The 24,678-nt window shown below is 38.4% G+C and overlaps 1 protein-coding gene across 9 annotated transcripts in view; it reads left to right on the top strand.

Annotated features, from left to right (window-relative positions):
• The window catches only part of LOC138932617 (cell adhesion molecule Dscam2), a 194,085-nt gene that overhangs the window by 105,788 nt on the left and 63,619 nt on the right, over positions 1 to 24,678 (top strand). For all 9 annotated transcript variants that reach the window (XM_070294630.1, XM_070294632.1, XM_070294629.1 and 6 more), the window contains 2 exons: positions 14,898 to 15,218; positions 18,287 to 18,448. In XM_070294630.1, the coding sequence (XP_070150731.1) occupies positions 14,898 to 15,218; positions 18,287 to 18,448 (483 nt within the window). The remainder of the gene's footprint in view (positions 1 to 14,897; positions 15,219 to 18,286; positions 18,449 to 24,678) is intronic.

Here is a 24,678-nt window from a genome sequence, read left to right as displayed (position 1 = left end):
CAGAAGAGCTCATGCGGCTACGAGATATTATGCTAATTCAACGTGTTAGCAAGTACGTGCGAGTAATAAGCAATAAATGTTTATGCGAAAGAGGAGATTGACGAACAGCTTAAAAAATTTTAATACGAACTCATCTTTCGAAATTATTAATTCTCTTTCGTTCTTTCGAACAAATAATAATGATTCGTTCGATTTAGCGTCGTTTTTTTTTTTACGATATAAAGAATTTTATTTTTTTCCGTGTGAATTCAATTACAAAAATTTATATTTTTTTTTTATTTGTATTTTATTTTTTATTTGTTACATTTTTGGTAATAATGTATATTTTACGAATGTGCGCGCGACTTTACAGCTTGAAAATGTCAAGCGACAGATGGAGGAACTCGTTCGGGAAGCGGGTTAGTAAAGCATTAATCGAGCGGATTAACTTCGCTAAGAGGGGGATTAAGAAAGTTACTCCCGGCAGCGAAAGAACTTAGAGCTACTATCTGCTGCTAAGCAGTTTACGGAAGAACGACCCAACGATGTCGTCAAACGCTACCTTCTCCGTGCAATTTTTTTCTTCCCTTGTCTCTCTCTCTCTCTCTCTCTCTCTCTCTCTCTTTTTCCTTTTTTTTCTCTCTCTTACGAAGATGTTTCGCCTTTAGTACAAAGAATTCTAAAAAGGGATCAACCGCATTGTGTATGCCTTTTTACCGACTTTCAGGCAGTTTCCCGAAACGTTCGGCAGATGCTACCTCTTCTTAAAATGCATGTGATACATATACTTACTTCTTTCATATATTTCATATCTTCTTGTTTTCGCGTAATATCAAATTCCGGAAAAATTTGATTTGCATAATGCAATGTTGGAATCTTTTATGTGCGTTTAAAAATTAAAAATTAGTTTGATCCTTAGTTTTTAAATTAGTTTAATGGTCAGAGCGAATAAAACGCATTTCACATAAACATGAACAGTAATGGAAAATTTATTTTACCGAATGTGATAAAATTGGAGTGATTTTGTGTATGGTATTATTGCGATAAAGACATAAAATCTTTTCTTCTCCTCTTCGTGTACTAAATCGAATTCTGTTTAATTCGACAAGTCTGTCGCAACAGTTATCTCGATTTATTGTGCTTGACATCGTAATGTCGAACTTGTCGAAAAACTTCGAAACTCGCTCGATCGTGACATGAAGCGCAAACGACGAGAACAGAAGAGCGGAAGACAACGTCAACTTAAACTGACGGTCATCTCATCAAAAATATTTCAACCACTGTTGGAGATAACTTTACCACGCACGTGTACGAAATATACATTTCAATCGCGCGATATACGTGAATAAAAAAAAAAATCAAAGTTATATTTATATGATCGTAATAATTTAAACCATCTACAAAAATATACGCGATCTCGATCATAAAAGCTGTAGCTGTTTACTTCAAAGAATCCGAGAGAGAGAGAGAGAGAGAGAGAGAGAGAGAGAGAGAGAGACAAAGGACGAAATTATTGATCGGGTAATTGTATCTCGGTGAGCCATGGGATTTGCAACCATCGTGGATATACTGACCGAGGATATCTCCTCTTGTCCCGCGGGAAATGCTTAGCATAGTTTCCAATGGGGGAGGATTTCAGGATGACTGACAGATCGCGTAGAGTCGAACCTTCGCCAACCGATTACGGCCAAACGATCCCGCTATACTCTCTCGCGAGATGGCATCAAAGGGGGATTGGTACTCGCTGGTCCATTTGGCCTCTGCCCCGAATTTCCTCCCCCTCTCCCCCCCCCCTCCTCCCGCTCCCTCTTCCGCCCCGCGATATTACGAATCGGCGAATCGATCTGGAAATGATAATGCGATACGTACGGGATTATCCGCATGTCGGTGCATCGATGATGATTGAGGTTTGGCAGAGGCAACGGATCCATGAGATTGTCAGCCATTCCAGAAACTCCGAGGATTAACTTGCCCTAAAGTGCATGTCTGTACCATGTTCTCCCTCTGCTACTTTCTCTCTCTCTCTCTCTCTCTTCCGTTCTCTCTTTTTCACGTCTGTCGCCTCTTTTTTTTCTCGCTTTTTGATAACTCTTCGTTTTCTTCCGCTTCGTCTCTGTCTCTCCTCAACACCTCCCTCTCGGTATGGGGGAAGCACTCGCAGTCATTTTCTCCATTTTGCGATTCGATTTCCGCCGATATTGCTGCCGTCTCGCTAGATTCTTCTATTCGGTCGGATGAAGACGCTGCCGAGGAAGATATATTCGCTCGTGATAGAGAGACAGATAGAGACGGAGAGAATCGGCGGAATCGAGACGGAAAATTGGTACGCTCGGCACGAGGAAGAGAGACGGGGGTGTATGAGGGACAGAGGCGTGGGACGCGCGAATGCGAGGTACTCGAGCCGAGTAAGAGACATACGTACGTACGAATGAACGACGAACGGAGAGAGACGTACGGGGCCATCGGGTCGACGTCAACTAATTTCATCGTCGACATTGTTCTTTCTTCTCTTTTTTGCAACGGACCTCGATCGCAGCGGCCGAGAGAGAACACGCTTCACCGTGCATGCATAACGCGAACGATGCATGCATATATGGCATCTCGTACGAAACGCTATCTGCCACACGAGTAGGCACGTTCGTGGACGTTATATCATGCTCATAATATATTATTAATCCCGCGGCGAGATACTTGCGCGATTAGTTAGTTATATGGTACATGATAATGATAAGATTAATTAGAAGTAAAAAAAAAAAATTAATGCTAAGAAACTCGACAATTTTTAAAATAACGCTTTGTCCGACATAATGAATGTAACAGCGTCGAGGTTTCTTTTTTTCTCATTAAATTGTCGTCTTTTTTTAAATTTTGTATGACTTTTCCGAAAACGTAACAATGCACATTTTCACCCGGCGATTATTTGAACGTGGAGGAATTAATTGGTACGAGACAATGTAAAATTATATGAGACAAGAATACTATTTTATATCAAATGTATTGCGTTGAGCATATATTTTTTTTATATTTGATTTTTTATTCGATTACTATGGCAGAAGATGAATGTGCGCGCTACAAGACCTCCCCTAAAATAAAGGAGATGAAAATATCTTTGGTGGAATAATAAGAGATAAATATTATTGAACAAAGTCAATTATTACTAATACTAGAGAAATTTAGAACTTGCGTCTTACTTGTTCGTAAAAGTTCAAATCCGATATTTATTTCACGTATACCGGATTTATCGGAATTTATATTGTATCGAGTAACGGATAAAATGAGCCGTATATATGTGCGGTTACGTACTTCCTCTAATAGTTTTAGCGCGTTCGTGGCCTAAATTTTAAAATATCGGAATTTTCACAGTCATGGCGATGTTAATAAATGTACGAAGCGATCTTTCGCGTGAATTCTTTCTTCATGGGGCAACATCTGCTGTGGTTTCACAGTGAAATTTATTAAAATTATTTAACAAAAAAAAAAAAAAAGACATTTTTGTCCTATAGGATGTTTCTATTTAAAATGCGCCGAAGTTAAAATAAAAAGCAAAGGGGAGCGGAAAAAAGTTTAAGAAATTCGGAAAAACTAACGCGTTTATTATATACAATAATTAATATTGACAAAAAATTATTGTATTACTTGAAGTGTCAAAATAACAAAAGCATTTTGGGATAGAAGACTTATGTATTAATTTAAATATAAATTGAATACACACATTGCTATTATTTATATATATATTTTAACGTATGTATACGTTATCAATCAAATCCCTCAAGTCTAGAGAAATAATTAGATTATAAGCGGAACGTTTGATTTTTCCGCGACAAAACAGATCGCTCGTTTGGTTATTCACAGAGGTGGATAAAGGGGGGAGGGGAGGATGAACAAAAATCGGCCAGCCGCGTCGATCGGTATCGAAAAGTCGCAGGATGCCCGCGTTTCGCTCGGCGTCGCCGCATTGTTTTTATGAAGCGATGCAACCCGTTGCGGATTTGACGAGATTGGAACGAAAGCCGCGTAACGCCAAAGTCTGCGCCGTGGATTGATCCATCTCGCGTGATCTCTATCCGACATGTGTTTGCCGCCGTATACCCGTGTCGATGCAATATGCACAACGGATATGGACCAATCGGACCGCGCCCAACGCGATGCAACGGGGTCGCAGTACTCGACGTGGTATACGGCATTGTGCGCCTACAATCGAGGACGAAATTAACCGTGATCCATATCAAACGCTCCTAAAAAGGTCTAAAGACGCGCGGTAGAATCGCCAATCTGCCGACGCAGCCAACCCCGAGTATATATACACGAGCGCGTATTGTATAACATATGTATATATACGTGTAGACAGAAAAGGCGAAATCTACAATTTGAGAAGTTTCTGCGCAAGTCCCGAGTCCACAGATGCAATATTGCAAAACTTGTGATTGAGAATTTAAATCTTGAGAAGAAGTTAAGAGAGATAGATAGAGAGACAGAGAGAGAAATAAAATATATTTTTTTTCTGCAAATTATAAGAAAAATGCTTTCTCAGCAAACATTATTTTGTACAAATATCGGTATATACAGGGTGTCTGACATGTAAGTAGCCAAACGAAAAGTGGAGATAGATGGGGTCAACCTGAAGCGAAAAGTCCTGTACCATTTTGCTAAATTCACAATAATTATTATGTTATTAATTAAAATGTCTGAGCCAATGAGCGCGTGGAAAGCGGTAGGCCGGAATCGATAGAAATGTAAAATAGCTTACTTGTTTATGTCTCTTAGCGTCGGAAGTATCAGCTGAGCGAGAGAGGCGGAGTCACGCGGCGAGCGACACCGCGCCGAAAAATAATTATCCTCTCGAATTATTTTTTCGATGGCAAGACAATGATGCCCTATCATTTCCACACCATCTTGCGGTAGATAGCTTGGTGCGCTTTTTTATAGTAGTTTCCCCTATAAGCCTAATCCACTCTCAATATTTAATGTAAAAATTCGAAATGTCATCCTCCTTCTCGTATGCATAGTTATCTACCGCAAGGTGGAGTGGAAATGATAGGACATCACTGTCTTGCCATCGAAAAAATCAATTGGAGAGGATGATTATTTTCCGGCGCGGTAACATCGCTCGTCACTCGATGCGTGATAATTATTTTTCGGCGCGGTGTCGCTCGCCGCGTGACTCCGCCTCTCTCGCTCAGCTGATACTTCCGACGCTAAGAAACATAAACAAGTAAGCTATTTTACATTTCTATCGATTCCGGCCTACCGCTTTTTACGCGCTCATTGGCTCAGACATTTTAATTAATAACATAATTATTGCGAATTTGGCAAAATGGTATAGGACTTTTCGCTTCAGATTGACCTGATCTATCTCCACTTTTCGTTTGGCTACTTTCATGTCGGACACCCTGTATATATTGTATATGGATTAAAAATACGTAAAAGCGAAAAAATAAATTAGATTTGTTTTTTTTACAGAATTCTTCAATTAATTGAAAAGAATCACGCAAAAACGTAGTATAATCAGATTTATCAGTATTAACATTGCGAAAAGATTCATAATTCCTTTACATAATACTGAATTATTCACTATGTGGAAAGTTCTCTCTCTCTCTTTCTCTCTATCTCTCTTTCTCTCTCTCTCTCTCTCTCTCTCTCTCTCTCTCTCTCTCTTTCTCTCTTTACGGAACAAACATATATTCTCCGTTAAAGCAAGTATCCAAGATAATCATTTACCATATAATAATAATGTGTATTAGCACTTTGATTATTGTTGCCACAAGATACTTGTATCCAACTAACTATGACCAACGATCCGCGTTTAGTTAAATTTTGATCGGTCTTGCCCAGCGATGCAAGTTCAACTAAAGTTTACAGGAATTATATTAGCATCGTAAATGTAGAGACTACATACATTATTAATATTGATGCAATATATTCACATCAAAACTCTGATTTTAGTAAACTCGGAAATCGACATATCTCGACGTAAATACTTGCATCAGTATATTTCGCGCTGCAAAATCTCCGTTAGTTTACTAGAGTATAATAATTCATTGTTATTGCAATTAAATTTGCCGTCGGTAGAAACAACAAACCGAGAGCAAAGTGATGATGTAACGAAGCAACTGACACTACGCTTTGAATCTGAGTGCTAATTTCTATGTTTCCGTTTCGAAAATTGCTAATCCTTGATCGTCATCGCGAATCTTTCCTTGCAATATTTGCGGAAGCTTCAGTTTTCGTTCTTTTTCTTTTCTCTCATGTAACATATTTCAAAACCATTAAATTGTATTCTCACGAAAAAGGCATTTTTCCAGATTACATTTCTATCATATATTTTATATCACACATGAACGTAATAAATCAATTATCTTTTGATTTATATTCTGAAAGAAAAAGATCATATTTATTCAGATGATGATACATAAACTTTGTATTTCATAATTTTCTCATGCCAGATATGAACTTTCTTATTTCTCACGTAAATAAATCACTTGATTAATGTTTCTAATTTAATCTCGGATATGAAAAAAAAAAAAAAAAAAAATCGCTGAGACTGAATTCCACGACATTTTATTTAAGCAAAAACGCGCGAAACCGAAAGCCGAGGCTCGCGCAATTTGCTTCCCAGTTCCTTAAGTCAACATTCCCGTAGCTGTAGCCGAAACTCAAGCTGTGCCCGGCGACTATGGCGTCTTAATTACAATTTAACGCTCCTTAATTTACCAGCAGCAAGGTTTGCCGTATACCGCGCAGCTCTACGAGACCGGCTACGGTAAACAAGTCATTGCAAATCTAGAAATAATATCGCGATGCTATATAGCGTTAGATAAGAAATTTTCAAGGGCTGATTACTTCAGACCTTCCGCGACTTAATCCGCGAAGCTGAAACTGCTCGATCACACTTTTATTATTTTCTTCTTAACGCTCGTTTCCGGATATAGCAATTCAAGAGAAAAGAATCAAAAAGCTCGATTCTTAAAAATATTTAAAATTAGACAATATCTTTTTATTTGTATAGTTTAATGAATTATTCGCGAAAATTCCAGAGACGGGTGTCAATTTTTATAAATTAATCGTGAGAAAGAGAGAGCATCTGGAATATTTTGTATAAAAATCGTGTAAAATAAAGTATTTATATAAAGAAATATTGATTCTCTCGTAAAAAAAAGAATTCTTCTAAAATCAACATCTTATCTTATCCGAGATATCTCGCGTAAGAATTCTCCGAATAGAACTTAAACCGTGTCGGAAAACTACTCCTTAAATCACGGGATTATCGCGCAATGAAAGGCGTTGATATACGAGCGAAGAAATTCCTCGACTCTGGGAAACGTTTGCATTCACGAAATCCACCCGCCGACGTCGCCACTTTGGAATGTCGCTGCCGGGAACACGATCCGTCTTGGCCGATATATCAGATCGAAGGGCGTCGCGTGTCGGCGACGACGACGAGGCGCGATAAGGACCGTGGATAAGAAACGGCGACCCCGAGAGAAAACGGATACATTAGATAGATAGCTATGGCGCGCGTCTGTAAACGGTCCGTTAATTCGTCTCTGACAGTTCTGTCAGGGCCGTGATAATGCCCTGAAGGCCGTTGCCTCCGTTGCAAGTCGAGGGTGACGGCGCGTACATCTGTAATTAATCAGACGTCGAGAATGCAAGCAGCGAACCGCCTCCCTCTTGCAAGACGATCCCTCGACTGCAACGTCTACACACAATCAACACAATTCTGTGCAACGCGGCTGCATGTACAATACATATACATACATGTTATACGCATATACATACACGCATCCCTGCATCCGCGCAGAGCGCGGTGTTATACCGCGCGAGACAGGGAAACCGGATACGTATGTAACGACGACGCTGATGCTCGAAAAAGAGAGGGATCCGAGCATAATTGCACATCGGTACACGCACACACACACGTACGTATTCTGTATAGAACGCGCGTGTGTTGCACATATCCTGGCCGCGCGCGTCACGACGTCTCGTTTGCACGCGAACAATACATGTATCCGCATCGCATGGGGTAAGCTATGGTCTTCGTATTACAAGGGAACGCGTCAAGGTCGTTTTCCGTAGAACGGGAAATGATTATTGAGGACGAGATGAATTTAAAACGAAAACATGCGTAAATGAATAAACGCAAGCTTTTCTATATTGTCCAAGTTCGCTCATGATATTCCTTATTATGGAAAAGAAAATCTTTTCTTATCTTTGTTAAACTCATGATTATTTATGGTATGCAAAATGGACGGACCATTAAAGCCACGAGGGCAGGCTGGAGATGTAAGATGCATTATAGAGGATGGCACGTGACTACGGCGGTGTAAATGATGCTGCAACGTAATTACAATGTAATTACAATATATGGGAAAGAAAACTTTCTCGCATCCCCGCGAAACTCAAACTTTCGCGATAAGTACATAATGTACAGGGGTTGCAGAAAATATTACCCTCTTTCTTCTTTTCCTCATTCTCCATTCAAATTATGTGAAATCGAGTCTGGTTTAAAGATAAACTCTTCACAATCCCCGAATAATGGACATTTGTCGGAACAGCTATAATAATAATCTTTATTATAGTTGATGATATTTTTCTCCGCGCTAACTTACTCTTTCTCTTTTCTTAAAATAGAGAAGAAAGAAACCGCGCATTTTCGTTGATATGATAATACTTGACACGTTTTCTAAATTTTAAGATTGGATTATTTCTTCATGCGTTTTTTAATTATTTATTTAATTATATTAAATATTATATAAAAAAAATACAAGCTGATAATTTTTCTAATGTTAATAAAATTTAATTTTTTTTAAATAAAATCGAAGAGATAAATCTTCAATTTAACACGATTATTTAATACACCGATAAATGTACAGTCTCGACTAAACAATTTATTCACATAGATTATAATAATCGATGTCGGTTTTTGATTTAACGCATTCCTTAAACCGAGTTGTCACCAATTAACATTTTGCGGAGGGAAACTCTGGTAAACACCAACCGGCAGCAAACTCTCTATGATTAATTAACTCCTGTTTATCCAGTGCATTCGCCTGCCACACGTGCGCGTGCACGGTGGAATTGAATGTACCGGCTATCTCGCGGGTTATTCCCGTAGAAGGGAAGGAAGGGAACGAGGAGGGATGAGAGTGCACGCGTCTAAATACGAGAGAAACTGTACGCATCCGAATGCACGTCAATGTGTATTCATTTGCGCGACAATTCTCGAAGCGACAGCGGGTTGCAACGCTGTAATTATATCGCGAGAGACAAATTGCATGCATTTGCATTAAACGTTACGTACATCATAACGTATTACGATAAAGTTGGATGTAATCAAATTTTCGAAATTTGTCTCTAAAAATTATACATATTTTACCATAAATGTATTGTATTTTATTTATAATATTCAGACAAATATATATAATCTGAAATAAATACAATAATAATACATAATATATAATAATATTGTTTGCAAACATTGTTTTCCATAAATTATTATTCTACATATTAGTAACACAGCATCCGTTTGATTCTATTTATCTATCTCTTTAACATTATCAAGAATAATGCATCGATGTTCCTCTCGAGAGATTTTAGGATTCCAATTTATTAATATTCTTATATTGAATGTTATTGTAAAAGTCATTATTTTTTATCAATTATTCTTCATACGCGAATACTATGCGATAACTCTTAGTGGATCGAAATTGCACGTATTATATTCGTCTCATAATCTTATCATCTTATCTTATCATCTCGCAATAATATTCCATTTCTCTTGATTCTGTACTCTTATATTTTCCATTCTTTTATTTTCTTATCTTATTTTCACATTATAATTTATTTCTTCGATCAGTTTAGTCCTTTGACAATTATCTTGAGGGGCGATTGGGGACTATAATCAATAATCGTTTCCTACAAAATTCATAACATCATACCTGATATCTTTAACAGATTTCGTATTCAGCTATCATTGATATCATTTCATGATTTTAACAATTTTCTTATAACGAGATTTCGCATTGGATTATTATTGATGTTAATTAAAACTAAGCCTATGTAAGATCGAATATATCGCCAAATGTGAAATAATGCGTTGAAAATGGAGTGTATAATGCGTAACATTAGCCATTGTCCCTATATGTCCGAGAGAACAGATGCGGCCACCGCGGTATAATGCACCGTGTTGCCGAGGGTCATTAGGTCAGATACATAAATGCGGGTGGAGTCTCGGACTCGTCCGGTTAATGGCTACCCCGGAAGATTACAGTGTATATTAAAAATGTCTGCGAAAGAGAACGAACTTTCTACTCATTTTAATTCGCATAATTTTAAACTAGCGTACTCAAATTAATATTCCAATCCATGATTAATATCGATTTTCATACGACTCTTTCGCATTTTTTAAATTAATAATTTCTAGTTGTTAAATGTCATTATTTGGATTTTTTTTTTTATTATAATGCTTATGTATTTTATATAAAGAATTCAAAAAAAAAAAAAGAATAGAAATTTATTATCATTAATTTTTTATCACAATTTGCGAATGATACACCGCGGAAGTGAATTCGAAAACATAAATACACCGTATTCGATTATCTTATTTGTTTATTTTCTCGATGTGTAATTCTCGCGTGAATGCAAATGCGAGCGCGTGCGTGACGTCATACGAGAGCGTACCGAAGTGGGTGTACACTAATGGATGACTGGGGTTGGACCGGGGGGGTGGACCGGGGACGAGCTGGAGCGTGCGAAATTGCGTATATGTAAATGCGGCCTACATAACAATGGTGCATTATTGTATACCGATGCGGTAGGTTGCGTCGCGCTTGGCAGACGCAGCATCCAATGCGCATCGAGTCGCGAATCGCACGAACAGAATTTGGAAATGAAAATATTTCTATTGTTCGCCCGACTCTCTCTCTCTCTCTCTCTCTCTCTCTCGAAGATAACGTAAAATTACGCGAAAAATGAAAATAATAATCCCCGACATTTTCGAAAAGTTTCGATATATCTTCGGGGCGATGCAATTGACTTTTATACGTTACGTCGTTTGAGGAAATGAGATAAAGTAATTCGCGAGGTTTACGGGTTAAAATAAATCGCAAGGCGCTCATATATAGATATAGAGCAGTCAAACGGTTACAAGGGTCACGGATATGTCGCGGTTTAATCCGCCGGCTTAATTGGATTTTTATTCGAATCGGAGAACGCGCTTCGCGAGCCGATCGCAATTTTCAAAGGAGAAACAGAATTTATTATGCGATCGAACTTCGGATATCGTGCTTCCCGTTCGTCGACACAGTCGAGGAGGCGCGATACCAGGTGCAAATGCATGAACTGTAGCGCACGATGGCATCTCAGATGCAGCGCGATATCAAGGGACGAAAAGGGTCAGCGCGGTGCACGCGCGAAATGACCCTGTCACAAATTGCAACGAGCCAACGTTTCAGATGGCTCGTAAAGATATATAGAATGGAGATACACACTGCTGAGCTAACAAACGTTGCTCCATATCACACGGTCTCACAGTCATTTAAAAAAAATATCACCGAGAATAAATGAAATGGAAATGTTTGTGCGACGGATATTTAGTTGCGCGAACGTTAGTAGGATTATATCATATTTTCTTGCTTGTGACAGAGAGAGAGAGAGAGAGAGAGAGAGAGAGAGAGAGAGAGAGAGAGAGTTCTTTGATGTCATAAAGGGAAGTTACGCGCTTTATCGAGATACTTCACATAACGTATACAAACATGCGTATGATATATGATAGTATTGTAGTTACTAGAATATGAAAAGCAAACATTTTTGTTAAGAATCTCATACGGTCCGTTTTTTTTTTTTTTTTTTTAATATATGTTTTCTTTATTTAAATCAAAATACTTTATCGATTAATTATCACATAAAGATAGATATTAAAAATGTCGAGTTTTGTCTCCAGAGTGGCTTCTCGAAAATCTCTATTTTGTGTATTATACATTAAAATATAAACGCGTAGAGATATATAAAACGAAAGTGTGATAAAAATTCTTTTCAGCGATTTTTAGCGTAATTTCTAAATCTGTAACTCCAATATTGTGGAAATAAATACTCAACGCAGAGAGGAGAAAATGCGATCATGTGCGAAATTCGGATGCGAATGTGCATTTTCGGCAGAGTCGAATTACACAGTACGAAATGTGTCGCGATAGCGATTTCCACGCAAATTTTCAGCTAACGAAGCAAAAGTTCGTTAGCATCGACCGCAGGCCATCGTGTTTTCCGCGACTGAATTTTCGCCACGCTGGCAGCTAGGAAATCGCTCGCGCCGGAGAAGCGAGCGCATCATCCGATATCGTTCGCATTAAGGGCGCGGAAGACAAAGATGCGGCAGAGCCAGACGAGAAGGAGAGAGATAGAGGAGGTGAAGAGGATGCGGGAGATGGCGCGTGCATAAACGCGATATAGCCGACGATGCAGCGATGTAAACCTGCATCCTGAGGTGACGCAGGTGCCCGTACACAACACAGGAAGCGAGGCGCGTAAACGTGTCCCGTTCCCGTGTGTTTACGCGTTTACGTGCGTTCTCGATCCGGGTTCTCTTCGTCCAGGTTATCAAACTGCCGTTTTCATGCATAATGCACCGATTTCTCCGCAAGTATCTCTCGCTCCGTCCCAGCCACTCTTCTCTCCCTCACCCCTCCCGGTCTCTATGTCCCGTACGATCCCATTCCCCTTCCTCGGCCAGAATTTTCGTCGATCGCCAGAAAACAAGGTTCCGGAATTCCGGGGACAAAGCTGCGGAAGTGCTGCCATCAGCTGCGACGAAGGATCCTCTGTCAGATTTCCTCCGTTGAGAGCCGCGAGGAACGGACAGTGTTACCGGGGCGATAAGGGAGGGGGAAGGGAAATGAAATGGGTAAATGTGGCGATCGCACGTGGAAAGAAGGACGATTTAGCAGACCAATATGAATCGAGTAACGATTACCGATGGATTCACCTCTTCTCCGCGTATATTTATGATCGGAAAAAAAAAAAAAATCGCTCTCGCGAAACGATGAAACGTTATCTCTTATTTTGCAGACTCGGATTTAAAGTCAAAATTATTTCAACTGAATCTTGATTCTTTCACTAGCGGATTCTAAACCTTTGCACCTAATAAAAAATGTTATTACTACGAAGAATTTTTTTACAATTTTTTTACTCAAGTCAGATTATAATGCTTTTCAATCTAATAACGATTTTTGATTATCTTGTAAATGAGACAGAGTGTTTATATAAGATGCGAGGAACTTGTCATAATTATTAAATTTTTATATTTAGTAGCCTAGCATAGATTTTTTTTCTTTCATTCAACGTGCGAATATTTAAAAAGAAACTGAAGAAACTTTTAATATTCGCGCATCGGATTTTGTCGAAGGAGATCGCGTTACGGACGAGTTAATAACTTCGTTATGTTATCTTCCGCAGGATACTTCCTCCCTCGTTCAACGAGGCAGGAAACCGAAGCTGGAAGTGAAAGAGGACGCGATAGGATGCGCGCACTTCCGAGCGCGATATACGTTTTATTGCCGATGAAAAGACGGCTTGCTTGAATCCTTGGTCGTAACTGGAGCGATCAATCCGTTAGATTCCCTCTTCCGCAGCATTTCTATTCTCGATACCTTCGAGAAGAGGAATCTCTCTGTCGGGAATCGACGACCCGCAATCCCCGCGTGCCTTTTAACATAACATGAAAATCGCGTAATTTCTCTTTTTCTTTTACTTTATCTTGCCAATATTATTCCCAGTGGATGTCGATATATTTTACGGCTGTAACTTTATCTCTCGTCTTATTGATACTTTGAAAAATTCTGAAACAGACTATGTGTAATGCGGGTACTTTTAGATTCCTCGAAAAATTCGAGAAAAGAAATGGATGTTTAAAATAAATTTTTGTAAATTATATTCTTGTTTATACTGTATATGAGGGAAAGAGAAGAAGCGTCCGCGGAAAATCAAGCTGGATAAAAGTGAAGTATACAGTCGATCCGAAGAACCATTTATTGAGCGCGCATTCTTTATGCGATATAATACCTCTTGCATCATGGATGGGGCTATCAAATACGTTGTTGTTCGATATACGATGCAGATGGAGAAACGATCGAGTCCACATTATTGCCTCCATCTCGGATGAATGATCCCTTCGAGCGCGCGCACTTTTTCCAATCGTCGTATCAACTCGCCGCGTTTTCCGCGTTTTTTCGCCGCGATGCCACGCACCCTGCATATCTTCTTGTCATTGTGAAGCGCGCTTTGCGTATTTTACAGTCAGAATTCTTTACTCCGAATACATTCTGAATATACTATTGCATAAACCGTCTCGGCTTCGTGGCAGAGATCTTCTCGTCTTTAAGCTGCGGAAAAATTGGCAGAGATTTATGGGAAATTGTTTCCTTGCGCGCGCGTGTATGTGTGTGAGTGAGAGAGAGAGAGAGAGAAAGAGAGATTTACCATTGCTCCGAAAACTATGCGGGATTATTCCTGGAGCGAGGGCGCGATCACGATGTGCATCCCTCTGTGAAAATAAAAATCTTGCGACTTAAAACAGACGGCAACCGCACTACTTTACTACTTTTAATGCATATTTTTATATAAAAAATTCAATAGTAAATATATCCAATGGAAATATCGGATTAAAATTCTAAAGAGGAGTGGGAAGTCAACTTGAAGATACGAACTTGAATTTTAATTTATTTTCCACTCTAGAGAGGTTTCATAAAAATCCGTCTGTGTCTCTTTAAAGAGCTTACAACTATTTCTGTGTATCCGACATCCTTGGAAAAATCGATTTTCATAAATTTAACACAAAATTCAAATCGCCAGTTTCGGGACGCATTCGTCGATTCCAAGGGGACCACTTTTCTCTAATATCGTATTTCCCTCTTCTTATCTCGCAGGACGAGGAGCGGTGCTGGACAGTCAAGGGCCGGTGCTGGTCTCGGAACCGCGCTCGAGCGTGGAGTTTTCAAACGACACCGGGGCGATGATCCACTGCTCGGCCCACGGCAGTCCCTCGCCGAGGATCGACTGGCTGATGGGCGACGGCTCGCCGGTTCTACCGATACCGCATATCCGTGAGATGCTGATGAACGGCTCCATGTACTTCTTGCCGTTCGGCGCCGAGAGCTACCGGCACGATGTGCACTCGGCCGTTTATCGGTGTCAAGCGTCGAACAGCGTCGGCAAAGTGCTCGGCCGTGAAATCACGGTGAAGGCCGGTAAGAGAAAGAAAGAAAGAAAAAAAGAAAGAGAGAGAGAGAGTGTGTGACATCTCTATTTCTTCCCAGCTTTCCTCGTCTCGTCTCGCGACCGCTTACCCTCTTCCAGTCGATTAATCTTTCATCGTCCTTTAAAGCCTGCCAAGCCTCGTCGTACAATGGAAAAAGACAAAGACTATCGTACGATGACAACGTGATGTGTGCGATTTTATAAGTAGGCTCCGTGTAAGACCTTGAATTTTTCTCTTAAATCAAAAAGCTTTAATCAATGTTCTCTGATTCGATATAAGAGAGTATATTGTTACTTAATGTCGACTTCGACATCGAGTTTATTTTTAAAATCTTAACATCGATTGTAAACTGTTGAATATCGTAAAACATCGCAAGAAGTTCCCTTCAATTTCAAACATCATTCTCAAGTTTGTTCTTTAAATATTACATTACTGTCTAAATTCCTTCACAACCGCACTTTTCAATCGCACTTGACAATACCGTTACTCGACACACGTCGCCATTATCTCGTAAAAATCCGTTATCTAAAATATTGTCGAAGAATTATTAAGTCTCTCACAAACGTATTTAACGTCAATCCCGTGACGGTAAAGTGGCGATTCAGTCGCGAGAGATAAATTAATGCTGGACGGTCTTCTCCACACCTTTCAAATGCCCAGCAGTCTGCGGAGCTCGATCGCGGAAAATCAACCGTCTTCGGCATTATCAGATCGTACCGTCCTTCTTGGAGTTTTCCTTCGCGCGCGCGCGTCAAGGGTAAATGTAATCGACCGTTCTCCGGAATGATGTTACAAATTCCTGATTATCAGCGGAGGGCGGCGAAAGATCGCGCGCTTTGGCAAAGCTAAGCCAGCTACATTTATCGCGAGCGAGGGGATCCCCCTCTTTTCTCTCTTTCCCCATCTCCTGCCGCAACAAATGGATCACCCTAAACTCAAGGCTCGCTTATGGCTAACAACCGAGGCTCGCTGCCCGTATCAAAATTCGTGGCTTACCACGAGAGTTGTAAAGCACGACGCATTTTGCACACGCAAAGAGAGAGAGAGAGAGAGAGAGAGAGAGAGAGAGAGAGAGAGAGAGAGCAGAAATATATAAAAATAAATTTAGGAAAATTTAATATACAATTTAAAAGGGAAAATAATTTTTTACTAAGTAAAAAAAAATTGCCAAATAAGAACGGAGGCGCGGTAATTAGAGCGCAAACGATATGTTAATTAGTGAAAGAAAATATTACCCTTTACTTCCATTAACATTTAAAAATCTTGTCATTTTATAATCAATGCATATAAAGTATACATCTTGGATTTTTTATTGCGTAATTCTTTTTAATTAGTCGCGCGAAATTTATCGACGAGTGGAAGTGGAAACGGAGAGAGTGCGTCGTATATTTTGGTCAGATATAAAACAAGTACCCTCCACAGCCGAAGGAAATTCAGCGCTCTGCGATTATCTCTAAACGAATTTTACGGATGAAAGATCGGGCGCGTCCTCCCGCGTAATTTCACGAGAAAAATGTATCGATCGATCGACAGGGATAGACACATCTTGCGCGAAACAAACGGCCGCGCGATTTCTTCGCTTCGCAGCTGTGCGCGATTTTTCCAAGACTCGCTTATCGAATTTAGCGAGTTTTTGAGTGAATAGATAGTTTTCTACCAGAAAAGAAATTTCCCACTCAGATAGGAATTGAAGAGGATAAATTATCGTTGAATGGGATGGACAATGGAAAGGCAAAGGAGCTTACGTAAAAACCACGAAGACGGAGCACTAATTACCGACGTCACGATATAAAGAGTAGCTTAGTAGCTGGTATTCGTGGAAACAATGAGACGGGAAAAAAAGTGCTGAGCTACGACGTTAATAATGCGTCCTTTAACATTGATAAAAGGCTTTTGTTAAGAATACTAATTAATAGTATCGAATGTTGCAAGTTGATGGATGGTAGACGAGCGAGATCTCGATACACGTAAAATCGTATTACACGTTAAAAAAAAAAAAATTGCATCTGTTCATTAGCGGAAAAAGAATTTTCACGACTCGATAATGATATAGACTATAGACAAAAAAAAAAAACACTCAACCGGATCAGTTATTTAATATTTTTGTTCTCTGATATTATATTCTTATTTAAACTGTCAGTTTTTAATTATTGACTTTGCTCTAATTACGACAGTTTGCAATTTTAAATATATTAAATTTAAATTAATAATATATTTAAATTTAGTAGAAAAATAGTCAAGCAGAAATTATTGAAGATTAAGTAACTCGTCGTCTATTTCATCCGACTTTAGACCCGTAATTCGTCGACAGATGTTGAATATTTGAAACGATTTCAATTTCACGGAAGGAGAGAAATCAATTCCAGCTTTGTCGAAGAATACGCGTTTGCTGCGAGTAACGCGGCGACATTATTAATCACGCGAACAGCGAAAACGGATCGTCTTCCGATCTCGGGAAGCTCGCCGGGAAAGCAATATTCATTACTCGGGCATCCGACGTTGCTTACCAGAAACAGTCCCGATATATCGTCATCAGCGACACGTTCCATTCCCACTGTTTCCTTAAATCGTCACATTCTCGACCCATTCGCTTTCCCTTTCATCGTCCCTCTCTGCCTCTGCGAACAGATTAATCCGCCGTAGGTCGTCGAGACGTGACGAGACGGTGATGATAAGAAGGAAATTTCCAGAGGCTCAGATACACCGATATATATGTTCGATATCGCCGAAATTTTCGAGAAACCGGGAGACAATGAATTCCGGACGAAGGATCGCGACATTACCCATCGAAGAGTAGAGGGACTCACACTTCCGGGACGGTCCTTTCCATTTTTCCGGCGGTATTATACTCCGATATCCCGTTTCACGGCGAAATAATCTTTTTCCTTCTCTCTATTCCCCCCCCCCTTCTCTCTCTCTCTCTCTCTTTTATTTTTTATCATTCCGCGAGCCTTTGTCATGGAGAACGATAGAGATCTATTTCTCTCTCGCTCGTTCCTCTGCTCTCCCGAGCATTCATTCCTCGCTCAAGCGGCCGTAATAATTTTCCTTTTCCAGTGGTACGCCAAAAATACGAGGTACAAGTACGGGATGCCTATGTCCTGGCGGGCAACACCGGGGTGCTCAGGTGCGAGATACCGGCCTTCGTCAAAGAATACGTCGCGGTCACGTCCTGGTTAAAGGACTCGGCCTTTAACATTTACCCGTCCGCGGAGAGCGGTGAGTGTGCAATTATGCTGATCGCGCGACCTACATATGAGAGAGAGAGAGAGAGAGAGAGAGAGAGAGAGAGAAATGTCACGTATATGAACCTGAGATTACATTCGTCTCTTGACGATTATCGTACTCTCAGCGATAAATCAGAGCTTTACAAAGCTTCACGGAACATATTAAATGCGTATTGTTTTTTTCTCATATTTTAATTTATCATTTATTATTTTGTTCTGGGATTTTAAAAATTATTTCTATCGTGCATTTCGCATATTTTATATTTAAATATTTTTTTTAAATAACTTTGCTCACGAGAGAATTTTAATAGCCGTTGATAAAGTAATAGACTGAATGTGAAACAATATCTTAAGAATTGAATATCAGAGATACATCAGAGATTGCGAACGAAAAATTTTAATATTATTTTGTATATTAATTAAAAAATAATTTCTAATGCAAAGTCACAGTTTTCCGTTAAATATCGATATATCAATGAAAAATGATAATGCTAAATTTCCATTAATTTTCGAAATTAATTTATAATTGCAGGAGCAAGAGCGGAACAAGTTTTTAATTGTTTTCAAAACAATTTCCAATAATTTAACTTAGATTTAACTTTAATGTTCGAAGTAAATCTTATGAATTATGTCACTCTGTTCTTGCTCTGCATTCCTCAGCTTCTTCCTTTTCGAACGCAACTAGAAGCAAAACTAATTGTTCAACATTGTTGAATAATGCGATTTTTTTTATAGAAAAATCTCGTTAAAAAAAATAAACAGAAAGGAAGAAAAGAAGTGACCTTTCTTCCCTTGATTCGCACGCGTTTCAAGCGACAGATAAAACGCACGTGAGGGTTGCCGCGTGTTACGTCAATGCGGTCAATATTCAAGTTAATTAGAGTTTGAGAGAGTGAAATTTGAATGTGTATATATGCACACACACACACACACACACACACATGTGTCACGTTGAACATCGGCGAATCGCAATGTTTCGTTACGAAACACCGATATCATAGATAGGCACATGTAGAACGGCGGAAAATAACGACGACGGTAATAAAACGCAAAGCGGAGGCGTTTTTTTTTTTTTCAGGAACGACCTTTTTTTTATATCGCACAGCTGCGGCTCATAGTTGATATCTTTCGATAGTTCCGCGTCTGCTCGCATCCGAACGACATTCTTTAGATTGAAACTTCGCGGATCGTTTGTCAGCAAGCTTTCAATTTTGAAAAGATTTTGCGAGCGCAGATTTAATTGTCACGTTAGATTAAAACAACGAATTTAATTCAAAACACACAACACATGGTTGAAAATACTTTATTGATAATAAAATGAATCTCCCTTCTTTCTACGTATATAATCAAATTGAAGAAATTAGATTTAAAAGATGAGTCTGAAGTAAAACTGAAGCGATAATTGTGGAATAATTAATTCTAATTATCTACCATAAATTATATTCATTCTCTTTTCTCGTAATATTTGTGCGACGGTAATTTTTATTATCGCGTCGTGCAGATTTTTTTTCCCCATATAAATGCGGCGAATAAAAATTGTGGAGAAGTTTATCGGCGAAAGAGACGGATTTATTGGAATAGGCGAATTCAACCGTTTTCGTAGTTTTGTCCCCGAGGCCGGCCGAGAAGTCAAGCATCTGACGCATCGTGAAAACTTTCCCAAATTCGTTTCCCTTGCGTCATAATGGCGGCATTGTGTACCCGTCGTCGCGAGGTCTCTCGAGGAGGGGCACGTGAGGAGGAACGTGACGCATTGTGTTACGATCGCCGAGTTTTTCAGGCTCTGCCACGTGCGTGCGCGACATAAATAATATAATACGAGAATCTTTTCCCCCGCTTTCGTCGAAAATTCACGCGAATAAATTATACGCTCCCGAATAAACGACCAACTTTTGGATCGCGCCCATCCGACCTGTACACGATGTGCGCGTGCGAAAGTTTTCCGAGTGATTCGTTCTCCATTTAAAAGTACCTCCGCGCGTCTTAGAATACTCCCGCCTTCCGTTTCCTCCCTATTAGATTGGATTTTCCCCCTCGAGCTGCGCGAGACGCGAATCGCGTGTTTCATTTAATCCGTGGATTTGTCGCCTATCCGACAGACGTAAAGAACGGCCCGCTTATGAAGTTTAATCGTCTTCGGAAACAGTTCGCGCGAGTTAAATTCCTTCTCCCTCCGTCATCTTTTCGCGAGATACTCTGTACTAATGCAGATGCAATGTCTCGCGGTAAATAGTGGAAATTTCAACGACAGCTTTTATAACGCGACTTTTTAATTTATACGAAAATTATCAACTCTTTCTTAAAAGCCGATTTGTAAAAAGTCGCAATTTATATTCGTATATAATTCCATTGGTAATCTATTACATTATGCCAACTCTAAGCGCACAAAAATCGCCTTGATGTATAACAATCATATAAATTACAGAACTATTAAACTTGAAGACATCGTGCGACTTTTGACTTCCAACTTTTTGAAAACTTCCAAACTTTACAGATATGAAAGATATATCGAGTGCTTCTTTACATCTAATAACGGAAACTTCTCTCTTAATTTCGGGATCAGAGAAAGATATGATAAAAATCGAATAAATCCTTCTGATATACGTACTCGCGATTACAAAGTGTTTATACAGAATGTTATATATAGAGAGAAAAGACTAAGCGCACATGTGTAAAGCATATATATAACCAAACTACAAATTATTCTCACGAAACACTATACTCCGGTTATTAGTTTCTCGTACACCGCGAGCCACGGATACCGAGCGTATCGACGTTTTGGGGATCGACATGAAGTGAAATGGATGGCCATCCGGATGTAGCCAACTCCAACACGAAACGTTCTCACCGCAATGCAAATTAGCTCAGGCTGCTTGTCTATGGAAACGTCGAACTATCCTCTCGCGCCGCCCCGATACGTCTCGCTCATTTGTCGTGGACCACTTTGCAAGTGCGCATTCGGTACTTAGTATAAGAGAAACGTCAAACCTCGTGAGATCGAAATTACATTTACATACTTTGTGTATACCAATTAATTCGGCATAAATATCGCACGTAAATCTGCCACGAGGTACAACTTTTCTCCTCTTAAAAATCATTATTTATTTATTTCTTTTTCTATCTTAAAATGTACATTTTTAACAATCGAGACAGAATATTGCATACATACATTTATAAAAAGGTAAGTCGGGGATAATTACTTCTATTCATAGTGTACATATATCTTTTCAGCAGCGTAATATATATATATATATATATATATATATATATATATATATATATAATATTATTCTACTCGGGAGAATACTCGACGGTCATATACAACCGATAAGAACATACATTTTTCACATATAAATCGATAGAAACGACAATACCCAATCTCTTTATATGGGAATATAAGCTGCGTAAAATAGCTGAATAATACGTATAATGATAACGGCCATTTTCGTTCACGGTTCTTTTTCCTGAAACTCCTTTTCAAGTAAAGCAAGAATTCATCGCGGGGAGTGGGAGGGGATGGGGGATGGGGGGGGAAGGATTTTTCATCAAGTAAAACAGCGAGTTTGACTTTAAGTTTGAAATATAATTCTCTTTCGAGATATATTTAAAAAGATTAGATTATTTTATTTGAATAAATATTTCTTTAATTTTGTTAAATATTTTAATTAATTTGTGCTATTTAATCTTAATATTATTTGATGAAAATGTTATATATTACTTATATTATTTATATGTGTATTTATAATATTTATATTTATATTGTGGATAATCGTTATATTCATATTATTTATATATAGTATTATTTAAAATCAAATTATTAAATTATTAATTATTAATTATTTATATTACTTGATATTATAACATTATTATATGGAATTTTATTTGAATTTTTCTTAAATGTGTGACATCGAACGTCAAATATATATATATATATACATATATATAATCAAATATATATGTATAATCTCTTTTTTTTTTTTTTTTTGACGTTTCGTGGAAACTAAATTCCCGCGTTTTTTATCAAAGATGTGTTCAAGCTGCGTATATACATATATAAATGTAAATGTATGATGGGCAAAATATTTTTTTGTAATTTTATATGTTACGATTAATTCTGTCTACCGCGAGAAATGCGATGCTACGCTTTGACAAAGATCGCCGGAATAACGCAATTTTCGCGAACTCGAGGTCGATTTAGCACAGTTTTCGCTAGTGACAAACGACGCATGTGGGAATGAAACGAACTTTCTTTAAAGTCCACGAATGTGTGTTTCGTACACACGACACTCCAGAGAGAAATCCGCTCACGGTCGGAATAAATCTAGCGCGAGATATATTTCGGTAATAATCGATATATACATAAATCATTCGTATACTCAGACTGAGATCGCCATTGCCAAGGAAATTGTAATCTTTATCTTGCATTGCGGCGTCTTTCTTCGGGATCGTCGAAATTTTCACGTCTCGCAATCTCCTCCGTATATCGCGTTATCAAGAGACACGGTGGCGTCTTCAAGTAAAAATAATGACAGACTGGCTTTGACTAGATTCATGTCATTATTCATTGTCCAGCATTACCATTTTTCTTTATATCCAGCATTTTTCTGTCAATTATACTCTTTCGATTAAAGTATCTCATAAATTAAGACGATAATCAAAAATTTAATAACGTTGTAGTTTGCATTTTAGATCAGATAATATTGATAAAAGCTCCTGAATCTTAAAATATGTCTTAAAATATGTCTTAAAATATGTGAAAAATATTTCAAAATGCATTTTGATTTTTTAAATACTCATATTGTATATACTTGTACATGCGAAATAATTTTATCACGCAAGATGTATTTATAACTATATTTTATTTAAATAATTACAAAATTGTTGGAACAATTGATAAAATTATCTTATTGATAAATCTGCAAAAGTTTCAGAATTTTGATATGCAAATAATTGGGGTACGAAATGAAGTAATCATTAATCCCTTTCATCCTAAAATCGTACATTACGACAAGGTTAATATTGAATTTGCCCGAGCGATAGGAACTGTCGAATTAGAATTTCAATGACGATCTGTGTACAATTAGTCGCTTTGATTGTCATACTGTCCATCGTAATTCCTCTTATCGTTTACAATACCGTATCTACGTGCACCTTGTCCAATCACATATTGCATATAATTTACTAGAAACACAAATTAACTGCAATATTTTCTGTTGTTTGTTCTGTGCAACACACACAGACCGATCTTGAATTGCAATTTTTCTCATTGTATCGAAATTACAATCCAATATCTCGACAAAAATGATCAGCATTTTTAAACGACGAAAGAGAATTGATTTCGGCTCCATACGCGTGTCGATAATTCGCGGATTAAAAAGCATCGACAGTATCGTTCGCGACGTGCATCCTCATCCTTCATGTTCCATCATATGTATCGTTTCGCACGCTCTAGATTCGAGGGAATCTCGGTTCTACAATACGTTGATTAAATCGCTGACAGTTTCTTGTTTTGTTCGGTTCTCGCCTCGATTCCCCCTTCGAGGAACTCGTTATGTACCGGCCCATCTGCATTCGCATACGTATTATTTCGCGTGACGCGCAGAAATATTCGCCGAGCTCTCTCTGTCAGATAAATCTGCCTCGTCGCTGTTCCCATCAGCCAAATAGAACGACGCCGTCGGCATTCATTGGTGATTCGCGAACTCACGGTCCATTACTCTTATTAGCGCGAAATGACATTCAAAATCTCGTAGCAAAGCCTTCCATGAGAGAGATTTCAATCAGCCACGGAATCTTCTCTTTCCTCCGCCGTTCCGATAGGTTGCTTCCTCAATTGTGTGAACAGTGCTGATTTAATTATTATTACTTGTAGAGATATCTTGTCAATTTGTAGATATATTTTGTAAATTTGTAGATATATCTTGTGTAGACTTGTAAAGATATTTTGTAGACTGATGGAGTAAGATTTGTGTCCACATATGAACTTTTTATTAAAGAAGAAGCTATATATTAATATTATATTAATATTAATTATATATTAATATTTATATAGATTTATATAGATTTATATATATTTATGAAAATATCTTTTGCAAAGTTATAGTAAAGGTTTGGCTTACAGATCGGTTGAACACTGGAGTAATAAATTGAAAAAAGACAAATAAAAAATATGATCGTAAAAATAAGTATTTATTAATTTAAAAAAAATAAGTATCTATCAAT

Source organism: Polyergus mexicanus, unplaced genomic scaffold, assembly GCF_030449975.1.
Source record: "Polyergus mexicanus isolate NDT 795.1 unplaced genomic scaffold, iyPolMexi1.0 SCAF_4, whole genome shotgun sequence".
NCBI lineage: Eukaryota > Metazoa > Arthropoda > Insecta > Hymenoptera > Formicidae > Polyergus > Polyergus mexicanus.
The sequence above is the reverse complement of the archived record's forward strand: the minus strand, read 5'-3'. Positions and strand labels throughout refer to the sequence as shown.